This window comes from Megascapheus bottae, chromosome 5 (genome assembly GCF_031878675.1).
Source record: "Megascapheus bottae isolate mThoBot1 chromosome 5, mThoBot2.hap1, whole genome shotgun sequence".
Taxonomy (NCBI): domain Eukaryota; kingdom Metazoa; phylum Chordata; class Mammalia; order Rodentia; family Geomyidae; genus Megascapheus; species Megascapheus bottae.
Genome location: NC_143513.1, coordinates 67,411,445 through 67,439,010, shown reverse-complemented (window position 1 = coordinate 67,439,010; position 27,566 = coordinate 67,411,445). Strand labels below are relative to the sequence as shown.

Below are 27,566 nucleotides of genomic sequence, written 5' to 3'. Positions count from 1 at the left end.
GAAAGGGGAAGAGGGGGAGAGAGAGGGGGAAGTGGAGAGAGGGAGGGAGAGAGAGAGGGGGAGAGAGGAAGAGAAAGGGAGGAAGAGAGGGAACGTGAGAGAGGGAAAAGTTGAGGGAGGGAGAGGGAGAGATAGGGAGGGGGGAGAGAGGGAGGAAGAAAGAAGGAGAGAGGCAGCAGGGAGAGGGGGAGGAAGAGGGAGAAAGAGGAGAGAAAGGAAGGAAGAGAGGGAGAGAAGTAGACCGGTAAGGAAGGGGAGAGTGGGAGAGAGGCGTGTTTCTCGCCAGTGCTATGGGTGTGGTCCTGAGAGGGGGTGGAGCCTGTGGAGACTGGGCGGAGCCCGTAGCCACGCCCTCCCAGTTACATTTTCATCCCGGAACGTTTGTTCCGCTCCCTACCAAGTTTTCCTCCGGACTCGTTTGAGTACCGAGCACTTCCGGAGTCAACCGGCAGTTTGGCGTGGTGGCGCTGCTGAAATCCTTCCCTCCACTCGCGTGCGCCAACCCGGTGCTCTGTTCTCCCTGCGGAGCTCAGCGTCCCGGGTCTCATGGCCGGCCTGACTCTGTTTGTGGGCCGCCTCCCGCCCTCGGCCCGCAGCGAGCAGCTGGAAGAGCTGTTTAGCCAGGTGGGGCCGGTGAAGCAGTGCTTCGTGGTGACAGAGAAAGGTAGGGGCGGGGAGGAGGCCGGGGTCCGGCAGGCAGGGGCCGGGTCCTTCCCGAGCCCCCAAGAGAAGCGACTGGGATTCAATAATTCTTCTCTTAAACGGACGCTCCTTTAGACGGGCCCATCTTTTTTTTATCACAAGACAGAGCATCGTCTTAGGTTTCTCTTGGCTTTCCCTTTACCATTCACGACCATAGCAAGACGTGATGAAAGAGCTTTTAACAAAGCATTGGTTAGATTTGTAGACAGTCGGTTGAGTCTGACACAGGGTGGCTCATTCATTCATTCATTCATTCATTTATTTATGGCCGGCCCCGGGGCTTGAACTCAGGGCCTGGGCGCTGTCACTGAGCTGCTTTTGCTCAAGGTTAATGCTCTACCACCTGAGCCATAGCAGCACTTCCGGCTGCTTCATTGGGAGATATGAGACCCATAGACTTTCCTTGCCTGGGCTGACGTAGAACCTCGATTCTCAGATCTCAGCCCCTTGAGTAGCTAGGATCGCAGCTGTGAGCCAGCCACCAGCGCCTGGCTGTCTCATAATTTTTGTCACGTCTTCTTACTTCGTGCAGATTCTTGAACTTGTTTTTACATACAAGAATCTCGACCTTAAGGGAATTCAGTGACTTTGTACAGATAGTTAAGTAATGAATCCAGAATTTGATCATCTGACTTGAAGTTCAGTTTATGATACTCATTCATCCATTCAGCATGCCGAATGAGTATGTTCCCGGAGTCTGTTAACTGTCCTCAGGTTGTATCAGTGTAGAACATGAAACCACTTTTATACTTCTCTAAAAAAATTTTTTTTAGGTGGAGGAAGACAGCCAGTAAACAGATATTAGCAATAAAGTTTGTAAATGGTAAGAATCTGAAACATAAATCAGAAAAGAAAGATAGGAAATAGATATGTAATGTGTGTGCATGTGAGGGTAGCCAGGGCCTAATTTTGGATTATGAGGAAAGGGGAAAAAACGAAGAGCTAACAGAACCTCTGTTAGCCTAACACTTTCTAGGCAAGATCGGAAAGAGGCTACTGAAGCCAGCTTTGTTTCTTTTACTCTTGGGTATTACTCATTGCAGCATGGCTTAGTGTAGGATATCTGCTTGTTTAGGCTTTGTAGACTTGCATATTTTCTTCTCTCAGCTTATGATTCTCTGTCCCTTCCATCCCCACTCATTCCCTTCCTTCTTGCCTTGTTCCAGGGAGTAAGACATGTCGAGGCTTTGGCTATGTCACTTTCTCTATGCTGGAAGATGTTCAAAGGGCTCTCAAGGAAATTACTACCTTTGAAGGATGCAAGATTAACGTGACTGTTGCCAAGAAAAAACTGAGAAATAAACCCAAGGAAAAGAGGAAAAATGGTGAGTTTCTTTCTGAGAGGAATGAAGAGCACTATGAAAATGAGAGAAAGGAGAGTAGCTTCTAGAATTCCCTGCTCTCAGTTCCTTTTTAATTTTCAAAGCCTTCTGGTATGTTTTGATTCTCATTTTAGTCCTTGCTCTCCATCTTAGTCTTGAAAAATCTGTTGTTCCTGGATAGTGAATGCTTAATCTTGTGGTTACTGCTGTTGTGCCTTGTAGCATTTCCTCTGTGATATGAGTGGGTGCACAGACTTATTTTAAGCCCCTCTTTTTAGAAAATTCAGAGTCCCCAAGGAAGGAGCCGAAGCCTAAGAAAGCCAAAATGGCAGATAAGAAAGCCCGGTTAATTATTCGGAACCTGAGCTTTAAGGTAAGTGACAGAGAAGCTACTGTACGTTGTGAAGGATGGTGGAGCTAAGGCATGCTCATTGGTGGAGCATCTACCAGGATGGGGTTTATTGTGTTTATTCCTCCTGGGAATGAAACTTAGCCTGTTGAAAAAAATGGGACAAGGACTTAGGAGTGTGGCCTAATGATAGAGTGCCTGCCTAGCATGCATGAAGCCCTGGGTTCGATTCCTCAGTACCACATACACAGAAGTGGTAGTGTGGCTCAAGTGGTAGAGCTCTAGCCTTGAGAAAGCCCAAGGACATTGCTCAGGACCTGAGCTGAAGCCCCAGATCTTACAAGGAAAAAAAAAAAAAGACCATACAGATTTGTTAAAGACACTGAGATGGTGTCTTCAGTTTGGAAAAACTGCTACTGGGAAAGTGGGAGAGAAAAATTGCTCTCCTGAGCTCTCTGGAGCTTCTTTGGCTTCTTAGATACAAAATAAGATGTTGTCTGTCCATACACAGCTCTTTGATAATCTTGAAAGTAAGAAAGGAGTAAACAGATGATGAATTAGTAGTTGCTATTCATGTTTGCTTTGATAAAAGATCTCTCATCTTTTTTCTTCATTTTCTGACTGCAGTGTTCAGAAGATGACTTGAAAACTGTATTTGCTCAATTTGGTGCTGTTCTGGAAGTAAATATCCCAAGGAAGCCAGGTACTAAATGCTTTTATTTAGTGTGCATTATGTTATATTACTTGACATGCCTTTCCCCAAGTAGCCCTTGAATTAGAATTACAGGTTTCCCGGAATGCTTTTTGTGAACCCGTGAAGATTTGTTTATGGAGTGTGTGGCACAGTGCTTGACAAGTAATAAAAGGCATAATAGCGCTGTTTTCTGGATGGTGTTTTTAGTTAGATGAGACTTAGTTTTAGAATGTTAGTTACTGGTGGTATTGACTCATTGCTCTCTACAAGTCCGAGTCCGAGTTCACCCCACAAGAGAATATAAACTGTTGCTTTGAGGACTAGATCTCTTGGCTGATGAGCCATCTTGCCAACCTTGTTGCTCTAATTTCCTTCTTAGTGTACTGTTGTCTCTTACCTGCTGCTTCCAATTTATTTGTATGCAGATGGAAAGATGCGTGGTTTTGCTTTTGTTCAGTTCAAAAACCTCTTAGAAGCAGGAAAAGCCCTCAAAGGCATGAACATGAAAGAGATAAAAGGTAAGTTTTCTACACTGGTACCATTGACCCAGTATTTTGGGAGCTTGGGTGAATTAGCACAGTGACCCACTTTTCTGTATGCTACAAAGGTATTTGCACTGCAGAGCTGTAATACAGTAGCTGTTTTGATGAAATATCTCTAGAACTTGATCTTAAGGTTAAATTTGAAAGAATCCATGCTAGGATTCTTCCTTTATTCGGTTTGTATCCTTTGAAATTTCCAACAAGTACACTGAAAACAATCGCATAGATGTAGGTTGGTATCTAGGTTCCTTCACCTTCGTTGCAACCTCTATTTGGATACATGTGCTATTACATTAAACTGACTGGTAGCATCAGGTACTGTGCTAAAAGAAGAGATTGGCACAGTGCCTTCTGATTCTGTAGTTGTTAGTAAGGTTAAGGATTAAATAAACTACAGTTTTGGGAACTTCACTGTTGTGATTTTGAAATAGTCTTTCTAGGTAACACACACTGGACCCAAACTTGTGATCCTTTTGCCTCTACCTATTGGGACCTTATTTAAGCACTAGCAATCTCTGAATTTGAGTCTTTCACTTCACTGATTCCGTGACTATTTTTGGTGGGTAGAAAGTCCTTTACAGGAAGTAAGGATGTTAGGAGGAAAGCTTTTTTCATGCCACTTTTTGTTTGACAGGACGGACAGTGGCTGTGGATTGGGCTGTTGCTAAAGACAAATATAAAGATACCCAGGCTGTTTCTGCTCCAGGTGAGGTGTCAAAATGTTGGGTAGAGGGTGAGAGAGAGGAAATATTCTTGTGTTTATTTTAAAAGTGTAAGGGAACCCGATTGTGAGTGGGGGCAATGGTTTAGATATACCAAAAGCACAATAGCAGCCAAAAGAACAAATCATAGCATTCTGGCAACACTGACTTTCTGTAGGCTCTGTGAACCCTGGACTATGTGTCAATTCATACTGGGCCATCTGGTGATCAGCTGCTCAAACATTGGATCTTTTGAGTCTGAGCCATTCCTGGGGTTTGGACATGAAAAGAGATGGGCTTGAGCTTAAGTTTATTGCTCCCTCTATGGCTCTCTTTTCCTTGCTATTCATGGGGAGGAAGAAACAGAAGAGTAACTTAAAAACTTGAGTTATATTTAGGAAAGAATTAGCATGTTTTCTTCTTTTCCCCTCAGTGCTGGGAATTGAACCCTGGGCCTGTACGTGTTAGGCAAGTGATCTAGCACAGAGTACATGTTCAATAGAAAGCAGTTAGCTTTTGAGTCTCAAAGAGTGGGTAACTCACTGAGGCTACAGTTCTGGGTAGGCCCCGCAGTGAATATTGTGCTGGTTGTGGTGCACAAGTAGTAAGCTGTTTGCGGAGCTTCACTTGTTATGTCTCTTATTCTAGTTTAACCTTTAGGAGTCTAATGAATGGGACAAAGTTTAGAGGAATCTGAATCATGAAGGTTTTTTTGTTTTGATTTTAACCATCTTCTCCCCCCATTTTCTTGTTTTACATATTGTCATCTCTTGGTAGACTAGAGGAATTGGTGTCAGAACTCTCCTCAGATACCAAATACTGGAATGCTCAAGTCCCTTATATTAGATGGTGTATCTCTGCATGGAACTCTATGCAATCCTTGTATATATTTTAAGTCATCTCTAGATTGCAGTAAACCTTTGATCCACTGGTATATAAGTCAAAGGAGATTGCTGTTGATGAAAAACCATGAATGAATGCTCAGGTTGAAGAGTTCAGTAACAGTAGATCTGAGCATCCATCCATAACTTGAGGTGTTTTTTTTTTTTTTTTTTTTTTTCTGGTCATAGGACTTGAACTCAGGGCCTGCGAGCTGTCCCTGAGCTCTTCAGTGCAAGGCTACCACCTGACCCCTTGAGCCATAGTGCCACTTCTGGTTTCCTGGTGGTTAATTGGAGATAAGAGTCTCATGGACTTTAGTGTCAGGACTGGCTTTGAACTATGATCCTCAGATCTGAGCCTCCTAAATAGCTAGGATTACAGGTGTGAGCCACGGTGCCCACCTCTTGAGGTGTTTTATTTTCTATTTTTTTGGTACTGGGGTTTAAACCCAAGACCTTGAACTTACTAGGTTGGTGCTTTGTTACTTGAGCCATATCTCTAGCCCATGAGCATCCATAGCCTGGAAACCGCATGGGGTAGGCAACATTATTACCACAAAAATTCCTATTACATACTTATCTAGTCACCAAAAACTACATTTCATACTCTTTGTCTCAAATGAAGCATACTGTGGATGCTTGATTTTTTCCCCCCCTCCACAAGGCCACCCAACTTCTATTAAAGTGGAACAAATCAAACTGCTAACAAATAAAAAGTTTTCACCATATTATTTAAACATAGTACATCCTCATTTTGATTTTGAAGGTTTACCATAACTTTTGTCTTGCTCTTGGGGCACCACTTGCTTTTTGGGAGGCATATTTTTACAAAATTACGGGTAGGGAAGCCCTCAGCAATTATGTGATATAAATACAACTGACAATAACATGAGACTGGCTGAAAGCCTCTCTGAATTAACCAGGCTGTATAAATGCATATGTGGAAATTGAGTTTTTTAGCTTTGAAATTTCTTTTAAAATTATTTATTGTTATTTTTGTTAGTCATGGAGCTTGACTGCTGTCCCAGAGCTCTTGTGCACAAGGCTAGCACACTGCCACTTTGAGCCATAGCCCCACTTCTGATGTTCTGGTAGTTAGTTGGAGATAAGTCTCAGGGATTTGCCTACGCAGGCTGACTTTGAACCATGATCCTCAGATCTCAGCCTACAGAGTAGTTAGGATTACAATGTGTGCCTTCAGCGCCCAACTTAAAATTCATTTTTTGACTGCATGTTGGTTAAAATGATATTAAGCCCACAAATAAAGCTAGTTTGTTGTACTTACAACCCCTAGTACAGTGAAATGCTATGTAAATAGTTGTTATATTGAATTTGTAGGAATTTATGACAAGAAAAAATATCTGCACATATTTAGTACAGGTAAAATATTTTAAAAATTCAAGGATTTAGAACCAACATATTGAGGGTTGGTTATATAATAAAATAAAATAAAAATTTATGACCTTCTAAAAAAAACAAATAAGGGCCGGGAGTTTGGCCTAGTGGTAGAGTGCCTGCCTAGCATACACAAAGCCCTGGGTGGGATTCCCTGGTACCACATACACAGAAAAAGCCGGAAGTCGTGCTGTGGCTCAAATGGTAGAGCGTTACCATGAGAAAGCTCAAGGACAGTGCCCAGGACCTGAGCTCAAGCCCAGGACTGGCAAAAAAACAACAACAACAAAAAACAACCCCCCCCCCCAAAAAAAAAAAAACCCAACAAATAAACTAGGAACTCAGAATATTAGTACTTCTGTTGAAGCAACCTTGTTTGGCTGGGCACTATGGGGGACATCTGAGGATTGAGGTTCAAAGCTAGCCCGTGTAACAAAGTCTGTGAGACTTTGTCTGCAATTAACCACCAAAAAGAGTGAAGAAGAGACAAATGAAGTGGAGCTCAAAGGTAATATTTTACTACCTTTGAGCAAAACAACCTCAAGGATAGCATTCAGGCCCTGAGTTCAAGCCCCAGGCTTGGGGCGTGTGCATGTGCATGCGCGCGCACACACACACACACACACGTAAACCTTGTTTGAGCAGGGCACAGTCACTTACACCTTTTAGAATCCTAGCTATTGGGGAGGTAGCGATCAGGGCATTCTGGTTTGAGGCCTTTTTGGTTATGAAAGTTCTCAAGACTCCATCTTGACCAGTGGCTGAGTTTGGTGATACATCCTGTTAGTCTAGCTAGTGCTGGGCACGGTGGCATGCATCTGTCATCCACAGTGACAGGAAAGCATGAATAGGAGGAGCTTAACCCCAGCAGTCCTGTATGTAGAGCAAGGCTCCACCTTAAGAATAACGAACAAAAAGGCAGGAGACAGGGCTCAGCTCGTAGACTGCTTGCTTGGCAAGTGTGGGGCCCTGAGTTCATTCTCCCATAATGCAAACCCTGTTGGGATATTATACAAATTCCTGGCTTTCCTAACTCTTTTTATCTTTTTTCCATAGATGAAGAGAAGAGCTGTGTATCATCACAGCAGAAATCTGTTAAAAACCCTGCGGGGTTGGAAGAGGAGGAAGGTGATGATGAGGATGTTGAAGAGGAGGATGTGGATGTTGATGATGAAGATGATGATGAAGATGAAGAAGAGACAAAAGAATCAAAGATTACCAAACACACACAGGTTCAGAAGAGGTAAGCAGCTCAGTTTGTTCTGAGACAGTAAAATGCAGGATTTTCTCTCAGAGGGAAAAATGTCCTGTCTTCCTGCCCCACTCACTGCACCGTTGACACCTGTCATGAAGTTGAAGCTCATTGTGAGCCCCCGTCTGTAGCTCTGAACCTGTGCCATTGCAGAACGGTCAGAAGAGCAGCCCCGGCCGGAAGCAGTGAGGAGGACCATTCTGAGGAGGACAGTGGCCCAGAGGAAGAGGGTGGGAGTGATGATGAAGAGGGACTCCCGCAGAGCCAGAGCAGCACTGACGAAGAACATGAGGATGAAGGTTGTGGGGCTTGAACTGTGGGCCTGGGCGCTGTCCCTGAGCTCTTCAGCGTAAGGCTAGCACTCTACTACTGGAGCTACAGTGCCACTTCTGGTTTTCTGGTGGTTAATTGGGAAGAAGAATCTCACAGACTTTTGTCCTTGGGCTGATTTTGAACTGTGATCCTCAGATCTGAGCCTCTTGAGTAGCTAGGATTGCAGGCGTAAGCCACTGGTGCCCAGCTTAAACACGACTCTTAAGCTCTGTCAAATTTAGGACAAAATGCTGAGAGGGAAGCCTTTGTTCCTTTTTTTTTTTTTTTTGGTGGGTCATGGGGCTTGCACTCTTCAGCTCAAGTCTACCACCTTACTCCCTGGGCCTGGCTGTTGTCTCTGAGCTCTTCAGCTCAAGACTACCGCCCTATCCCTTGACCCACAGCACCACTTCTTTTCTAGTGGTTAATTAGAAATAAGAGTCTCAGGGTCTTTAGTGCCTGGGGTTTTCTAGTGGTTAATTGGAGATAAGAGTCTCAAGGTCTTGAGTTTCAAGGTCTTTAGTGCCGGGCTGGCTTTGAATATTGATCCTCAGATCTCAGCCTCCTGAGTAGCTAGGATTACAGGCATGTACCAATACACCCAGCTTATTTATTTATTTATTTAGCTTCTATTTCTGGTAGCCTCCTTGTTAGTTTGACTGAGAAAGGAGAAAAAGGTTGGGCACGGTGGATTGTACCTGTAACTGAGAGATGGAGATTAGGAGGATCATATTTCAAGGCCGCCTGCACAGAAAGTTAGACTCCATCTCAGTCAGTACGCTGGGCTACGTGGTAGTAAACCCTATGATTCAAGCAGTGTGGGAAGTAGATAGGAGAATCAAAGTTTGAGGCCAACTGATTTTTAAAAAAATAAAATCCTTCCTGAAAAATAAAGCAAAAAGGAGTAGGGCCTGGCTTAAGCAGTTGAGTGCGTGCTTAGCAAGCATGAAGTCCTAAGTTCAATCCCCAGCACTGCCCTCCCTCACAAGAAAAAAGAAAAGGAAAAAAAGACATGGAAGCATGGGAAATAATAAGCTGCTTTCATGAGGATAGAATTGTGTTCACTTTAGAACCAAAGCCTTTATATGAGAGAGACAGTGAAATCCTGCATGTAGAACCCAGATTCTGCAGCCACTTACCATTCTTTCACCCAGAGAATATGTCAGACTGATGCATGATAATATGTGTCTGAAGGTATGAGAGAAAGAAAAAATTCCATTTAAAAAACTTAATATGGAAAAGGGAAGGTTCCTTGCCAGTCTCCCCAGCTATTTTTCAGAGAAACACTTGTTTCTTGTGAACCTTTCAGAAATGTTCTGTGTTCATGAGTTTATTTTTCTTCAAGTAGTGAGTCTTCTGTTACCCAGATCGATCTGAGGGCATGTCCCCAAAGACAGCCAATGATGTGTATTTAAAGAATATTTTTAATGGGTTCGTATACATACACAAAATATAGTGTTGTATGTGTGCAAAGTCTGTGTATATGCTCTTCTCCAAGGTTCTACATGTTCATATTTCTGGAGAGTTGTGACAGTTGACACTAATGCAGTAGTATATGAGGATGGCTTTCCTCCACCATTATCACATTAAATTCTATCAGTCTTTTTGGTTTTGCCTATCTGTGGGCAAAAAAACGGTATCTCATTTCTTGTGCTATATTGCTTTTTGCTTGATGCTGGTGATAGAACCTAGGCCTTGTGTGTGTTAAGTACAGACTGTATACCACTGAGCTGTTCTCCTATCTTCTGTGTTATTTTTATAACAATGAGTTTGAGTTATGTTTAATTGTCCATCAAATTAAAAAACAATTTATGTAAGATCTTCATTTATTTAAGGAGCTAGTCCTTTTGTCATTTGGCATGTGTTAGGCTTTTTCAGTTTATTTTTCTTTTTTTTTCATATATTTTTTATTGTAATTAATAGAAGGGTTACATTATATTCACCAGATAGAAGGTACATTACTTCACAAATATTGATACCATTTCTCATGGTCCCCATTTCCCTCCCCCCCAAGTTTATTTTTCTTTTTAACCTTAGATGTACAAATCTTAAAGCAAAAGAAGAGGAAATTACCCTCAGATGTGAATGAAGGGAAAACAGTTTTTATCAGGTATGCTATCTGCTTTGAGAACTGTGGTTTGCATTGCCTTTATGGGTCTCTTCCCTTTCTTTCCCTCGTCCTCTACTGTATTCTTCCCTTTTCCTTTTCCTGTTTGTTGTCTTTTCCTTCCTGGAGAGCTTGTTTGGGGAGCACAACTATTAAGGATGAGCATTCTCTTCGACCAAGTGAACGCCTTTGGAAGTGATGCGTCTGTAATGGTGAAGGAGGAAGGGGACAGTTGCCTAGCGAGCCATATCAGCCAAATGAGCCCTGGTGATAAAGGAATTAACATGTCACACCCAGATCGCCCTCACATCACCTCTCTTCCTTGTCTGTCTTTTGGGTACTGTTTCTGTTACCTAACCTAGAAAGTTAAGTGATATTAAGATCATTAGCTCATCTTATCTCAAGAATATACCAAATTTTGAGAAATGTAGGAAGCTGAACTAAAAAATGGAAAGTAAGTAGTCATAGAGTCCCAATTGGGTATCTTTAGGGACAAATGAAATCCTTAGCTGTTAAAAACGTGTTGGTTCTGGCTTTTGTTTTAGGGGGTGATACACTACTTGTTCCAAATGATTTCTCTGTTCTGGGGTGTGAACTCTAGGCTTGGGTGCTGTCCCTGAGCTTTTGTGCTCAAGGCTAACATTCTACCACTTGAGCCACAGCTCTTCAGGCTTTTTGGTGTTTAACTGTAGACAAGAGTCTCATGGACATTCCTGACTAGGCTGGCTTTGAACTGTGATCCTCACATCTCAGTCTCCTGAGTTGCTAGGATTATAAGTGTGAGCCACTGGTGCCTGGCTCTAGATGCCTTATCTTTTAAAGCATAATAGCAACATAAAGAAGAAGGAGGTGGAGGGAAGAGGAGGAGGGGGGAAAGAGAATATGAATGAATGAGCATTTTTCTTACTAGTCTACTGTGAATTGTCTGGTTTAATGGGAAAGTAGTTTGAACCATGTTGTTAAAAATAGTGTTTGTTGAGTGAATATAGAAGCAGCTCATATAATTGGTCGCCTAAGTACTAAAAAGAACTTTTTGTTTTATTTTGTTTTTCTTTACAGTATAACATATATTCTGTAAAGTGCTTACCCTATTGGTAGAGCTCAGTGGGAATTTTCATCTATATATATTCATAAAACTGTTATCTAGGTCACATGGATAGTACCTCCAGTATCTCAGAACTCTCCCTCAAGTGGGGCCTGCTGCTTTTTGAAGTGACTCAGCATCTACAACTTTAGTTTTTATATGTTTATTTAAATATCAAATTGCTGGGTACAAGAACATGATTGATAAAGTCAGCTGGAATCAAGGAGCAGAGTCATCTAATAGACCTGGCCATTAGAGGCACTTTTGTGTATTGGAGCTATTTTTGAAAAAAGGAGGGGCCACCAATTGAGTCTAATCCATCTGTGTTGGAATATAAGATCTCACATTGTAATTGACCTTTTTCGTGACCTGTTGTCTTCCATAGAAACTTGTCATTTGACTCAGAGGAGGAAGAACTTGGGGAGCTTCTCCAGCAGTTTGGAGATCTTAAATATGTTCGTGTTGTCTTGCATCCAGACACAGAGCATTCTAAAGGTATTTGCTGTTTGTTTTCCAGACCCTGAAAGTTGCAATCACTGTCCTGGGCATGACGAGGTTACAATGAGAGCATAATGTATGCTGTTCTGAGGGCTCCATGATCCATTTAGCTGCTGGCTTTCAAGGAAGCCCAAGGACATTCTGAGGTTGTCTTCCATCATGTCAAGCTCAGCATTTTAATGGTGCTGCCAGACATAATTTTGTCTAAGCTTTTTAAGCTCTTGCTTATTTACTTTAGGGTAATGAATTCCATTTGTTGTCTTTTTTGAATTTCAAATGTGATAGCATCTCATGGGTATTAATCATTCTACATTGCTTGAAATTACTGGGGATCTTTTTTTCTTTCATTGCTTTTGTTAGAGATGGAAGCTGACAGAGAAACTTTGTTGCATGGCAACAGTCAGAAGGAAAACTATGTATCAGGAGTGCCGCCTGACATATTTTTTTTTTTTTTAACCAGCTCTGTTTATTTTCTCCTACAAGGGTTAAGCAGTTCTTATTTTTATGCTGTTAGGGAAGCATCTTTCCTCTCTATTGAAATCTTTAGCTTCAAGGGTTGTAGTTATTCTGCTAAATCATATTTACTCTGATTCTTGATTTCTTTGAGTTCTGGGGAAAGCTAAAAGCCAGTATTGTTCCACTTCTTGAGGGCTTGTAGGCTTTCTAGAGCTTATCCGTAGATTAAGAAGCTCCATTCTAAACTTTATTTTCCGGATTGATAAAACTTGATCACTTTTGATTATTTTACTCAGCTAAAAGTATAAATAAGGAATTAGTAAACTGCTTCCTGGGATTAGAGTCTAATCCCAGCTATGCCACCGAGCAGCCAGATGAATTCTGGTAAGTCATTGAGTCACTGTAGACTTAGGTTTCTTAGGTAAAAGGACTGGGTTCAAGTAGGGTAACTAATCAGGTGTCTTCTAGTGTTAAATTGTACTTTTTGAATTTCCTTCATACCAAGTACGTACTTCTAAAAAGGATAACTGGAATTGCTTAGAGTATTTTAAGTATAGGTATATTGCTTTACTTTAATGACATCCTGCATGTTTAATCTTATTTTGGATTACAGTGGTATTGTTGACATTTTCAGAATGTGGTCTACAATTGATTTGCTAGTTGCCTTTTTGGTCTGTTAATGTTAACAGGAAGTGATTTTTTTTTTTTTTTTTTTTTTTTTTTTTTTTTTTTTTTTGGTGAGCCCTGGGGCTTGAGCTCTGGGCCTGGGCTCTGACCCTGAGCTTCTTTTCCTCAAGGATAGTGCTATACCACTCAAGCCATAACACCACATCTGGCTTTTTCTGAGTAGTTTATTGGAGATGAGTCTTACCGACTTTCTTGCTTGGTCTGGCTTCGAACTGCAATCCTCAGATCTCAGCCTCCTGAGTAGTTAGGATTATAGGCATTAGCACAGTTAATTATCTTGGAAACATAATTTTTCTATTAATGTATTTTTTCCTAGCTCATAGTAAATTTTTCTGCTTACTCATGCAGCCTGGTACGCCTTCTGTGGGTTTATCCTACTGAGCATGCCATTTCATTACCTAAAGAACTGTATATTATTTACAGACTTTTGAGGCTATTTTAAGTACTGGCCCTGGAAATTTCAGTGATAAAATTCTTTTTTTAAAAAATTTTTAATTTTTTTGGACACAGTGGCTCATGCCTGTAATCCTAGCTACAAAGGAGGCTGAGATCTGAGGATCAACGTTCAAAGCTCGACCGGGCATAAAAGGACCTGAGACTCTTATCTCCAATTAATCTCTAGAAAACTAGAAAATGGGAAGTAGGGCTTGACTCAAGGGTAGGGTGGTAGCCTTGAGCTGAAGAGCTCAGGGACAGCGCCCAAGCTGAGTACAAGCCCCATGACCCACTTTAATTCTTAAATATCGTTACCCCTTCCCATGTTTTTTTTCCAATTTCCCTTCTCCCGCTCCTCCCAAGTTGTTAAGTTCATTTCCAACATACCATCTTGTGAATACCATAGTTACACTGGGAAAATGACCTGTATTCTTGATAATGGGTGACGAAGCTAATCTGCCTATTAGAAACCTGTCCCCCCGCATTTATTTCATTATACCTGTCCTGTGGTAATCATGGGGGATTAGTTCTGGGTTACACAGAACAAAATTCTGTGGGTACTTAAGTTTCTTGTGTTAATTGGCACAGTACTTTTGTATAACCTACACCCCTCCTGTATGCTTTAAACCATCTCTAGATGATTTACAATATATTAGCTATTAAACTACTATATTGTTTAGGGAATGACAAGGAGAAAAAGGCTGTACATGCTCATTATAGACATACTTCCCCCCCCCCCAAATACTTTTGTTCTGCAATTGGTCGGATCCTTTGATGCAGAGCCCCTAGATATGGAGGTTGAACTGCTATTTTTTACTTCCTATTTGGAACCTGGTAATCATGTACAGTATGGCATGCAGTTCTGGGTTTGTCTTTTTTTTTGGTCAGTCATGGTACTTGAACTCTGGGCCTGGGTGTTGTTCCTGAGCTCTTCAGCTCAAGGCTACCACCCTATCCCTTGAACCACTTACAGTTTCTGGTGGTTAATTGGAGATAAGAGTCTCACAGACTTTATGCCGGGACTGGCTGGCTTTGAACTGGCGGTCCTCAGATCTCAGCCTCTTGAGTAGCTAGGATTACAGGCATGAGCTGCCGCGCTCAGCTTACAGTTCTTATTTTTGAAACAGTCATTGTTTCAGAAGAAACCACCTGACTAGTGCTGTCAGAGGTGTAAGTAGAGGGTGGGAAGGAGAGGAAACACAGAAGGAGCAGTCAGCTCTGATGGGAAGAGGCAGGTCTTTCTAGATGACCCTTCAGTTTGGCCTGCCACATGGGTCCCTTTGGCTGATGTCATTCATTCCTATAGGGGGAGGGGCAAGGGTAGTACCCCAGTAGCTCTAGGAAATAGGATGGTGCTTTCATGTATATGAGACAATATCTATAGTTTAAAGAAGTACCAACAAAATATTGAAAGGTTCGTTTCTGTTTTTGGAATCCAATGTAAAGTGAACTTTTCTTATAAAGCTTTTTGTTGTTGTTGTGGAGAGAGGGGCAGTATGGTAGTTCTAACTCAGGGCTTGTGTTTGTGCTTCCTAGGTAAGCACTGTACAATCTGAGTTACGCCTCCAACCCATAAAGCCACTTTTTTTTCCAGCACAGAAATTTGTTCCGTTTGATTGGCCCTACATCTAACCATAAGAGCCATGCCTTCTGGAGATGGAGATTCTAGAGTATGATCCAAGAATTGAGCTCATAGCTTTCTGGTTTTCAGTGATATTCATGTAATGGAGAAAGAAGACCTCTTTTACCCCAGGAGGCAGATGTGCTGTTATCTGATGCCTTCCAAGTAACTTAGAGATAGTGAGATGATGTGAATTTCAGGGTTAAGTAGTTCCTGCCTAGTCTTTCAGCCTTCTAGTAGACACTTGATAACATGTGCTGAATTAAATGTTCTGCTAGAATGTCTCTGCCATTTCATGTGACTATTACTAAGGAAAGAATTGATAAGACCAAAATTAATGGATGTTATTTCCATCTGTATCAGGCCAGGACTGTCAGGCTGTTTGTAGAACTCTCTTTGCTTTGCACCTGGACCAGTGAGAGTTTAGGGCTCACTTCGTCTCTGTCTTTGTGCAGGTTGCGCATTTGCACAGTTTATGACTCAAGAAGCGGCTCAGAAATGCCTTGCAGCTGCTTCTCCAGGGACTGAGGTAAGGAAGGTGCCCACTCCCCCAACATAGGAAACTGGTTCCTAGGGGCAAGACTTGATGCTTCCATGAAATTTATTCTTACTATTTGTAGTAGTAATAGCAACAATAAAGAGAATAGTTGTTGAACATGTAGTGTGTGATAGGCACTGAACTTTTACAATCATTACCTTACTTTAATTCCTATTTCTTAGAGGAGAGGAACAGCATAGTAATATCTTTGGGATTGATTTCTTGTATGTGCGTGTGTGTGTGTGTGTGTGTGTGTGTGTGTGTGTGTGTGTGTATGTATGTGTATGTGTGTGTCACTTGTGGGACTTGAACTTGGCCTGCGTGCTGTCCCTGAGCTCTTTTGCTCAAGGCTAATGCTCTTTGACTTTGAGCCACAGCTACACTTCCAGGTTTTGAGTGGTTAATTGGAGATAGAGTCTCACCTGACTGCGTTGGCTTTGAACTGTGATCTTCAGATCTCAATCTCCTGAGTAGCTAGGATTATAGGTGCGAGCTACTGGAGCCCAGCTGCTGACGTTCTTAAGTACACATATGTCCTTTGGAAGAACTATACTAAATATTGTGAGCCTCAGGGATCTCCTTGTAGCCAGCCAGGCAGAAGCACTCAGGACCTGCCTTCCATAGCATAATTGAGATGTGCTGAAGAGACTATTGTAATCTGTTATAGGGTGGTGGGCTTAAACTGGACGGCCGGCAGCTCAAGATTGACCTGGCTGTTACCCGTGATGAGGCTGCAAAGCTTCAGAAAAAGAAGGTGAAGAAGCCAACTGGGACCCGCAACCTCTATCTGGCCCGAGAAGGCTGTGAGTAGCGGAGGAGATGCAAACCAGATATCTAAGTAGCTGGCTCCATGCCATAGCAGTAAATCTAGCAATTGTATGTTTTCGGTCATGTTTCACATTAAAAATAATATATTTTTTTTAACTGATTGGGAGGCTAAGATCTGAGGATCGAGATTCAAAGCCAAGCCCGGGCACTAAAGTCCAAGAGACTTATGTCCAATTTATCACTAGAAAATGCAAAATGGGACTGTGACTCCAGGGGTAGGGCGGTAGCTTTGAGCTAAAGAGCTCAGGGACAGCGCCCAGGCTCAGAGTTCAAGCCCCATAACTGACCAAAAAAAATTTTTTTTTTCTTCCTTAATGGTGTTGCACTGTTACTCTGCTTTAGCTTTTTCTATTAGGAAACTTTAATCAATTTGTGGATTAACCAAGTTCGTATATTTTGTTTTAGACACTCTGCCACTTGAGCTATAGCTTTACTTCTGGATTTTGGGTGATTAACTGGAGATAACAAATTCAGACTTCCCTGTTCAGGCTGACTTCGAACCTCCATCTTCAAATCTCAGACTCTCTTGAGTAGTTAGAATTGCAGGCATGAACCACTGGTGCCCTAGATTAACCAGTTTTGTTCTCTTATATATGTATATTCATTTATGAGTGCATTTTCTTATTTATTTATTTCTTATTTATTTTGCTAGTACTAGGTCTTGGACTTGGTCCCACTCTTTTCCTTGTCCTTTTTATTCCCGGCCATTGTTCTACCACTTTGAGTCATGCCTATAGTTCTCTGTTCTCTCTCTCTCTCTCTCTCTCTCTCTCTCTCTCTCTCTCTCTCTCTCTCTCTCTCTCTCTCTCTCTCTCTCTCTCTCTCTCTCTTTTTTGCCAGTCTTGGGCTTAAGCTCAGGGCCTGAGCACTGTCCTTGGGTTTTCTCAAGGCTAGAGCTCTACCACTTGAGCCTCAGCACCACTTCTGGCTTTTTTCTATGTATGTGGTAACGAGGAATTGAACCCGGGTCTTCGTGCATGCTAGGCAAGCACTTTACCACTAGGCCAAACTCCTGGCCCTCTGTTCTCTTTTTTTGTCTGGTTGCCTCTAGGCTTTATAGCATTTGTAAGGTTCAGAGACAGGAAGAATTCAAACTTATATTTGCTTCTTGTCATCATTTTTTAATAAGAGGTTTTTCTGAATGAGTTGAAAATTGCTTAAAATTACTCTTGTATTATTCATAGATTTGAAGTGTACATCTAGTATCTCTCAGTGTCAGAAAGGTAATGAGAAATTCATTCTAAGTTAAAAACAAAAAAATTCTTTTGTTTAGATCACAGTATTTATCAGCTTGTCCCCCTTAAAGCTATGCAGTTCCAACTGTTAATGTCAGGTCATCAGCCTTTGAACCTAGACGTCCATCTCCATAGTTCTGTCAGGTACTAGGGGAGCCACTGTTTCAGGGTGAATTTATTAGGTGGAACATGATACATTCCAAAGGCCTAAATTATACCTATTTTACAATGTCCTCCACGTGCTTATAACTTCAGATATGTATAGTCAAGCTTCTTTGAGGGGAGAGATGAACAGTCACAAAATGTTTAGTCCTCAAGGGAAGTTCTAACCAGCCCCTTAGCCTATAGCCCATTTTTGGATCTAACCAAATGCCATCATGTCCTGGCCAGCATAGTCCTCTGGGCTCTGTACAAAGAGTTTGCATCATTCAAATCACATTCCTCTTGTTGCTCAGTGAAAATTCCCTTGGTGATATCTTGGCCTTTTTTCCTCCTTCTGTAGTGATCCGTGCTGGGACGAAGGCTGCCGAGGGTGTGAGTGCTGCAGATATGGCCAAAAGGGAGCGGGTAAGTAGATCAGGCACCAGCCTTTAACTAAGTTCCCCACAGTTGATAAGACAACAAAAAAACAGTTGAATGCAACATTTTGCTCACTGACGAGCTAGGGCTAGGTTACAAACACTATAGTCTTTTTAGAAAAGAAACGTAAATAAAAGAGCAAATAACCCAACATTATTCACAGTTTTATAGCAGCATTCTGTACCATTATAAGAACTGAATCTTACTCTTTTTCCCCCTATTAGCAGCAATAAACATTTGTTCAATAGTGTGCTGGTAAGTCACACAGTAGATTGGTGCTGTGTATAATTATTGGTATAAATGTGGAAGAATATCAGAAAGCTCAGTATGGGCTGCAGTTATTAGGACTGGGAAGAGGAGATGTGAGTTTTGGAAGAAGTAACTAGGATAGTACTTGGAGGGCATTGTATGCCTTGATGATAAAAATCATTTTGGAAAAACTCCATATTCTAGGAATTTCTTCTATAAATTGATTCCATTAAGTTCCTTTACTGCTTGGTAATGTCACTTCTCAGTAATTTTTACTTTTGCTCAAGTAGATTACTTCAAGCTTGCCCAGAGTGGTAAAGATGTATAACTATTAGTAGACTTAGCTGTAAAATATTGAAGTGTCTGATTGTGAGCAGAGGTGAGACTAATGACAGTAACAGTGAGCCTTCCATGTGCACAGGTTCTGTACTGGTGCTATCAACTTTTTGGGTACTGAACATCTGGCTATAATGGTGTTTGGAGAAGCGTTTATGTCCTTTTCTGACTATAGTACAATAATGACATACTGAATTTTAAAACTAATTTTACTAGCAAAGAAGCTTACTTTTATATAAATGCATTCTAAATTCACATCAGTCACAGCTTTTCCTGAGAGAAAAGTAGTCCGTTGAACTTAGACATAATAGCCTCTTCAGGTGTGTCTTCCAGATTCTCATTTCCAGAGTATTTCTTTATTTTGCAATTTGATGATACCTTTACTAAGGACTAAGAAGACTTGACAAAAGAAAAATATTGAGAGTATTGAGAGCTTTTTTTGTCTTTCTTAGTTTTTTAAAAAAACAAATTATGATAATGTCATCCTACATTTTGTTTCAGTGATAGTGACTCTGACAACTGCTTTTGGAGGCAGTGTAGTTGAGTGTTCCAAAAGCAAAATGTGCTTCCGTGGTCATGATGTATTTTTTGCCTCAGGGTGGCAGACTTGAGATGACACTATATTACAAAGTATTCTTTAAGTCCCATTTGCTTTTGGGAAGAAGCACTAGAAAATTAGTTTGAGTTGGTGGTAATTGGGGCCTGGGCATTGGCATTAAATTAATCACAATATTATTTACAAGAATATTTTCACTGGGCCCTATTTTTTTTCTTTTTTTAAAATATATATTTTATTGTAATTAATAGAAGGGTTACATTATACTCACCAGATAGAAAGTGCATTACTTCACAAACATTGATACCCTTTCTCATGTCTTGGTCCCCGTTTCCCTTCCCCAACTGCCACCCCTCATCTTGTTTTCCCCCTTCCCTATCCGCTTTCAAATAACCAAATGCGCATATATCCAGTATATTGGATAATAAGGTAAAATACTGTAACAATGTGAGATAACCAAGGGACAGCAAAAGAGACGAGAGATAACAGTACATTAAGGACAACAATCACTCATTATATGGCTTTTGTTTCTATATCCTGGAGGTCCTTTCATTTATACTAAATGGCCTATGTATCTAGGTTTTGCTCTATTGTAAATCTCTGCTAGGAGAGCCCAAGGTTTCTACTGATTATGACAAATGAGGGAAACCATTGAGCACTGGGCCCTCTTTTGAGGTAGTAATATTTTTGTATATGATTTCATTTGGCTTCATATCAGTGCACATTTTGATCTTCAGTTCCTGGGGCTTGAACTTAGGGCCTGGGCACTGTCCCTGAGTTTCTTTTTGTTTAAGGCTTCAGCTGCAGTTCCACTTCTGGCATTTTGCTAATTGGAGATGAGTCTCAAGCGCTTTTTTGCTTGGGCTAACTTTGAACCATGATCCTTAGATCTCAGCTTTCTGAATACCTAGGATTATAGGTGTGAGCAACCTTTACTCTGCACAGTTCCGTTTTAAAAAAAAAAATCAGAGTTCCTTTTTTTGTGTACTAAATAATTGAACCTTAAAATTTCATATTCTTTCTCTACTTAAATTATAAGAAAGCAGAATAGATGATTTTCTTCTTTATTCTATGTCTGGTTATTTGATGGGGGTGCTGCTTTCTTTTTGGAGAATTATGAGCCTGCCTTTTAAAAGAATGCATTGAACTGCTAATATTTTCTTTTTTCCAGTTTGAGCTATTGAAGCATCAGAAACTTAAGAACCAGAATATATTTGTGTCCCAGACAAGGATCTGCCTGCACAATCTCCCAAAGTCTGTGAATGACGAACAGCTCAGGAAGCTGCTACTGAATGCCACTAGAGGGGAGAGAGGGGTACGCGTCAAGGAGGTGAGACTCTCTCTGCCCTTCAGGCTTGTGTTCTCATCCCGGTCAGATCCAGCATTTATTTCTAGATGTGGTGCCAGCATGCCAGTAGTTTTTGTTTGGTCACATCAGAGTTTAGGACTGAGTTTTGAAAGGCCTTTTGTTTTTTCTTTGAGAACTGCCCTTCACATCACAAAGATAACAGGATGTTAGGCAGTCTCTGTCATGAATTAATTTATTTAACATGCATTTATTAAATGCCTCTTATATTCTCACATTACATTGGGTGCTGTAAATTTTGTTTCAGAGAAAATAAATTGTAAGACCCCAGTTAGACTGTAACCTGACAATGCCCTGGTAAGCACAGGGAGCCATGTATATCTTCGGCAGGTGACTTGGCAAATGCTCTTCTGCCCCACAGCATCCAAATTGTCTGTGCACTTTGTCTTGACCAGACTGAGCAAGCAGTATCTTATTATCCTTAATTTTTTGTATGGTACTTTGCACAAAGTAACGTTTCAGTCTATGTTTATTAAAAAGTGCTAATGCTGGGGCTGGAGTTTGGCCTAGTAGTAGAGTGCTTGTCTAGCATGCATGAAGACCCAGGTTCAATTCCTTGGTGCCACATACACAGAAAAAAAAAGCCGCAAGTGGTGCTGTGGCTCAAATGGCAGACCACTAGCCTTGAGAAAGCCCAGTGTTCAGTTCCTGAGTTCAAGGCCAAGGACTGGCAAAAAAAAAAAAAGTAGGGCTGGGATGTAGCTCAGTGGCAAAGCACTTGCCTAGCAAGTGCAACGTCCTGGGTTCGATCCCCAGTACCAAAAAAGAAAAGACAAAAAAAATACAGTTTAAAAAAAAAAAAAAAGTGCAACTGGTGATGGTTAAGAGTCTGCTTGCTTGCTTACTTGCTTTCTTTTCTTTCTTTCTTTCTTTCTTTCTTTCTTTCTTTCTTTCTTTCTTTCTTTCTTTCTTTCTTTCTTTCTTTCTTTCTTTCTTTTTTTGCCAGTCCTGTGGCTTGAACTGAAGGTCTGAGCACTGTCCTTGGACTTTTTCCTCAAGGCTAGCACTCTACCACTTGAGCCACAGCAGCACTTCTGGCTTTTTCCTGTGTATGTGGTACTGAGGAATCTAACCCGGGTCTTTGTGCATGCTAGGCAAGCACTTTACCACTAGGCCAAACTCCCAGCCCCAAGAGTCTACTTTCTGAACCTTGTTATTCCTACTCTTAAATACCCTTTAAAAATGTATGTATTGGGCCCTAAGGAAATATGGTGAGAAAACATGAATTTATCAGCACATCTTTGATAACTCTTAGTAAAATTCTCAAAATATTACCGGTGTAGGCATCAGTTGTCTAGTTTTTCATATCACTATCTATAGTACTTAGTACATGTGTACTTATTTAAATCCTGTTATAGTTTATAGTATGTGCATTTGATTGGTTGTGTTGCAGTAAGGTAATGAGCATCTTGAGGACAGGAAGTTATGCATGCTTCTCTTGATTCTCCTGCCATGCAGAGTAGAGTCTAGGTAGAGCGAGGATACTGAATGTAAACCAATGTAGCATCCACATGTTCCCCCAAACTTACTCTTCTCCATTATGTAAGAAAAGCAGCTTCAGGGAGTCAGAGCATATAAGTAATGAATCTTATCAAATATTCTCCTATATCTCAAGGTCTCAGGATGCTTACCTTACCCAGCATAAGGATTTTGGGGAAAATAGCATACCAGAGTGGATCTGATTCTAAAAAAGGAAACCTGAAACTTCTTTCTATGTAATGAGAAGCTTACATTCTTTCTTTTTATCCAGAGTCATCAGGCTATTTCCCTTCCTTCTCCATAATTGCCTTTTCTGGGACTTTCTTCAGCGATGAGCTCTATAGACAGCTCTCCATTCTTAGGGATAGCTTGCTGTGCACTGTAGAGTACTGTGTGCTTCTCAGCTGCATGAATTGTGAAGTTCCTCCAATTGTCCTCTGTTGATGTGCACATTTTTAGTTCCTTGCTGATGCCTATAAAAATCTGGAAAGGAAGAAAACATCTAACCTGTTTTGTGCTGTTGATAGGAAGATCTTAATAAGACATTCATAAGTGGTTTTCTAGTATGTTTTCTGTGGCAGTAGTATAAATAAAGGGCCTCTTTCCATAAACTGTTTACTTTATGGAGTCTGTTAACGCAGTTTATGTCACACAAGAGCTTCTCATTCCCTGATAATGGCTTCTCCCCGCCTTTTTTTTTTCTTTTCTTTATTTTATTTTTTTTTTTTTTTGTCAGTCATGGTGCTTGAATTCAGGGCCTGGTTGCTGTCTCTGAGCTTTCTGCTCAAGAAAGTACTTTACCACTTTGAGCCACAGTTCCATTTCCAGTTTTCTGGTACTTTATTGGAGTAAGAATCTCACAGACTTTCCTGCCTGGGCCGACTTTGAACCAAGATCCTCAGATCACAGCCTCCCAAGTAGCTAGGATTACATGTGAGAGCCACCAGCACCCAGCAACTGCTCTTTTTCTTCTTCTCCTCATAGTGTAGGGTGATGCGAGACCTTAAAGGAGCCCAAGGAAAACTGAAGGGCCAGTCTCTGGGCTATGCCTTTGCAGAGTTCCAGGAGCATGAGCATGCCCTGAAAGCACTCCGCCATATCAACAATAATCCAGAAGTCTTTGGGCCTCAGAAGGTGAGCCTCATCCTTAGGGAGACCTGCTTCTGGACACTCCTCTGCAGAAATGTCCAGCATCCTCTGACAGTTGGATGGTGGGAAAGGGTGGCAAGTGGAGAGGATGGAACTGGGGGAAATGAGTGGTAATTCCAAGTTATTATGTAATCGTATAAGGAGCTCTGTGAACTGCTTGCAGAATTGCCCTCAAAGTTTGCAAAGAGGGCAATAAATGGGGAGGATAGTCAGCTTATTGTAGTCACAGATTATGAAGTCTAATGAATGACCTTTCTCCCCCTGTCCTGCCATAGAGACCAATAGTAGAGTTCTCTCTGGAAGATCGAAGAAAACTTAAAATGAAGGAACTAAGGATCCAGAGAGGCCTGGTATGGAACTTAAGTATGAGCTATTGCACTCCAATTTGTTTGTTTGTTTGTGTTGTTGGTTGCAGGGCTTGAACTCTGGGCCTGGGTGCTGTTCCCAAGCTCTTCAGCGCAAGGCTAGCACTCTGCCACTTGAGCCACAGCTCCACTTCCGATTTTCTGGTCGTTAATTGGAGATAAAAGTCTCAGGGACTTAAGTACTTGGGCTGGCTTTGAACCATGATCCTCAGATCTTAGCCTCCTGAGTAGCTAGGATTACAGGCTTCAGCCACTGTGCCCAGCCCCAGTTTATTTATTTATTTATTTTTTGTTTTGCTTGCCAGTTCTGAGGCTTGAACTCAGGGCCTGGGCACTGTCCTTGTACACTTTGCTCAAGGCTAGTGTTCTGCCACTTGAGCTACTGCACCAGTCTGGCTTTTTCTGAGTATGTGGTACTAAGGAATCGAACCTAGGGCTTTATGCATGCTAGGTGAGCACTATACCACTAGGCTATGCCCTTGGCGCCCCCCCTCCCCCAATTTATTTTTGAAGGATGTATTTAAGCTTCTCTTCAGTTGTGCTTCTGCCCAGGGATTTTCATTCATTACTCTCGATTCCTTAAGACTCCTAATGTTATTACTTCAGTCATTTCCTCTGTTGCTTTTTTTTTTTTTTTTTTTTTTTTTTGGTGGGTCATGGGGCTTCAACTTGGCCTGGGTGCTGTCCCTGAGCTCTTCAGCTCAAGGCTACCACCCTACCCTTGACCCAAGCCCCACTTCCCATTTTCTAGAGGTTAATTGGAGATATGAGTCTAAGGTCCTTTTATACCCGGGCTGGCATTGAACCTTGATCCTCAGATCTCAGCCTCCTGTGTAGCTAGGATTACAGGCCACCAGGCACCCTGGCTCTCTGTTGCTTTTTCCTGGTATGCCTTCCCATGTGTGTTACAACCTTCATAATGGGTGAGTGCTCTCTCTCTATTTCTGTTATGGGAAGGAGAGTTCTTTGTTCTCCACAATAACTGTCTGTTATGCTGGCAGGGCTTGTGGATTGCTTACTTTCCATTTACTTTTCTGAAGTCTCCAAGGGTGGGGAGAGAATGTTCCCTTCTTTCACCAAGCTCACATAAGTTCTTCTGCTAAGTATTTTTAAAGATTCATGCAGAAACCAAGTGGCAATTCCTTGTTTTTTTTTTTTCAGCAAAAAATGAAACCAGCACCTTCAAATGATAAGTCTTCAAAGAAACAAAAAGAACCTAGAAAAGACAAGCAGCAGGAGGCAGCTCAGAACCATCCTGTAGAACAAAATAAGGCTCCCCAAGAGCAGACCTGGAAGGCAGGATCCACCTCGTGGGCAGGGTTTCAGACCAAGGCTGAAGTGGAGCAGGTGGAGCTGCCCGATGGGAAAAAGAGAAGAAAAGTCCTGGCGCTCCCCTCACATCGAGGCCCCAAGATTAGGTGAGATTCGGGAGGGTTCCATAAAATGGGAGTTTTACAGACATTTGTTTTTGCCTCACATTTCCTCTTTTTCGGCATTTATCTGTGTGAAAGGCATGTTTATGCTGTGCCAGCTCTGCACGGGAGACTGGCGCTCAAGTTCCTCTGCACTGTCAGAGGCATTACTCTTGATTAAATTGCAGAGTGTGTGGTGAATCACTAGCCTTGAGAAAGCCCAAGGACAGTGCTCACAAGGACAGTGCTCAGGCCCTGAGTTCAAGCTCCAGGACTGGCAAGAAACAAAAATATGAAACAAGTTGCAGAGCGGCCTCAGCACAGAGAGCAGCTTTCAGTCCACTTTCTTTGAAGTGCTTCCTCTGCTCTGTGTTGCTGGCTCTGTCCGCTGAGGTCACACACACTTGAGTTCACGAAGTATTTTATATGGTATGACAAATTAGTGCTAAGTACAAAACTAGCTCCTTGAAAAATATTTATTAAGTAGATGGAGGCTTCTGTGATCTGTGTGAGTACGCTAATGTTGAGATTGGGTTGTGGGGTCTCTTAAAAGTGATTGACCTCAAGAATTGCTGTAGAGAAGAGAGATTCGGATTAGGAAGGACTCAGTGACACTTACCTGGTCACCTTATTTCTTATTTCAGATTGAGAGACAAAGGCAAGGTGAAATCCCTTCCTCCTAAGAAACCAAAGCCCCAGGTAAACAAGAGGAAGCAAGAGAAGCAGCAGTTGTCTTCTATGCAGGTGAGTCCTGAAGGACACAGGGTTTGGTATGGTGAGGCCATCTTGAGCAGGCAGCACTGCCATGCCTTGAGTAATTGAACATACAGGAAGTCTTCAGATTAAAGCATCATGCAGTTTCTGACAAGACCTTATCTGTCTTTGGTAGTGTTGTTTGCTTATATAAGGTGTCCCAGAGTCCTCTTACATGCTTCTTTCCTAGTCTCGACAGTCATTTTCCCATAAAAAATAATGGTTCTGTGTTGAACATTTGAGGTCAAGCTTTTTTTTTTTCCCCTTCATAGTTCATTTAAGAGTAAAAGAATCATTAGCTTCCCATTCTGCTCAAGAAATTTTTCTCTAAAAAATTTCTGACTACACCATACTACATTTCGGAGCTTTTGTTCTAAAAGTCCCCAAGCATCTGGATGAGGGCAAGGGCAATGAGGCCGTTCAAACTCTGGGCTGTGTTAACATGAAGGGGAGCATTGGGTTAGAGGCTTCCGAAAGCCCAGACAGCACTTAAGTCAGGCCTTTACCCTTTCTGACCAATGGATGATTCCTTTTGGTCTTTTCTTCCTTGGAACCTCTCTAGAAATCCACCTTTTCCTGGTAAACACGATCTCTGTACCTACTTATTTTCTTTCTTGTGTTGTATGAGGTTAAGGTAATATTTAGTGTTTCACATTATTCTTATGTCTCTTTTCTTTTGTAGGTATCTAGGAAAAAGGTCAAGGGAAATAAAGCAGAAGCCCGCTTCAACCAATTAGTTGAACAATACAAGCAGAAATTGTTGGGACCTTCTAAAGCAGCACCTCTAGCAAAGAAGAGCAAATGGTTTGATAGCTGATGATATTAGAAGACTGGGTAAGAAGCCCGGGGAACACTTCGCACTTCCTCCTGACATTAGCCCACCGCCGTGTCTCACTGAGAGAAGGAAGGTCCCAGATGCACCCTCTCTTCTGGAGGCTTTGTGGCTGTCTACATCTGAACTCTGGTCTCTCCTTGGTTTGTGGTTGATTAGCCCCAAAGACATATCTAGAAAAATCTTGCATATTAGCCAGATTAGTGTGTGAAATTGTGCATAAGATTGTTGCCAATTTTTACTCTGCTTCTCCAGTGGAAATAAGTGTAAAATGCATTCTGACTTCTTAAAATGTATATTTTATTAAGTGTCCTCTAAATGAAAAATTATGTGGCCTTTTGAATAATAGACTAATTTCTAATAAATCCTTTTCATTATTTATAAACTTTTTTTTCTTTTTGCGGAACTGAGGTTTGAATTCAAGGTCTCTTGCCCCAGCTAAGAACCTTTTAAATGAGCCCTTTTAACATTCATAACTAACCCAACTACATAGTTCTATGTACTGCAGGAGTTCACAAAGTTGGAGTAGAGAAAATGCTTACTAACTTGATCTCTGTGGGCAGGAGACATTGAACTTGAAAACAGTTGAGGGCAGTGTGCCTGGCACAGAGCAGCAGCTGATAACTATCTGCAGCGTAGGGCCTAAAGGCTAATGAGAAAGCAGCGTGGAGTTGCTGTAGGTCCTGACCACTGCGGGCCTGCCTTCCTCCCTTGGCACACTGAGTCCTAGGACTTGGAGACGAGGGGCTGAGGTGAAGAGTGTCCCCACCCTGTTGGGCTCTCTTCAGGGCTTAGTTTAAACATTTTTTTCTAGTGCTTTTTCAGCTGTCAGCTCTGTTTTCTAGTTCATT

General features: G+C 41.7%; 1 protein-coding gene across 1 annotated transcript; it reads left to right on the top strand.

The window, feature by feature from the left end:
- The first annotated feature begins 478 nt into the window (after window positions 1–478).
- On the top strand, window positions 479–27,009 carry Rbm28 (RNA binding motif protein 28). Its single transcript, XM_090333254.1, has 19 exons — window positions 479–664; window positions 1,869–2,027; window positions 2,303–2,397; window positions 3,001–3,076; window positions 3,493–3,585; window positions 4,244–4,315; window positions 7,643–7,829; window positions 7,992–8,137; window positions 10,188–10,260; window positions 11,727–11,836; window positions 15,494–15,567; window positions 16,244–16,379; window positions 18,142–18,206; window positions 20,531–20,689; window positions 23,189–23,338; window positions 23,629–23,703; window positions 24,880–25,136; window positions 25,775–25,874; window positions 26,566–27,009. The coding sequence occupies exons 1-19, from the start codon at window positions 547–549 to the stop codon at window positions 26,698–26,700; spliced, it is 2,280 nt and encodes a 759-aa protein (XP_090189380.1). The 5' UTR covers window positions 479–546; the 3' UTR covers window positions 26,701–27,009.
- Window positions 27,010–27,566: the final 557 nt, after the last annotated feature.

Excerpts from the sequence above, each read along its gene's own strand:
- Rbm28 (XM_090333254.1), top strand. The coding sequence starts at position 547 with ATGGCCGGCCTGACTCTGTTTGTGGGCCGCCTCCCGCCCTCGGCCCGC. Across the intron at positions 3,586-4,243 it reads GAACATGAAAGAGATAAAAG|GACGGACAGTGGCTGTGGAT; the intron begins GTAAGTTTTCTA and ends TTTGTTTGACAG. Across the intron at positions 11,837-15,493 it reads AGACACAGAGCATTCTAAAG|GTTGCGCATTTGCACAGTTT; the intron begins GTATTTGCTGTT and ends GTCTTTGTGCAG.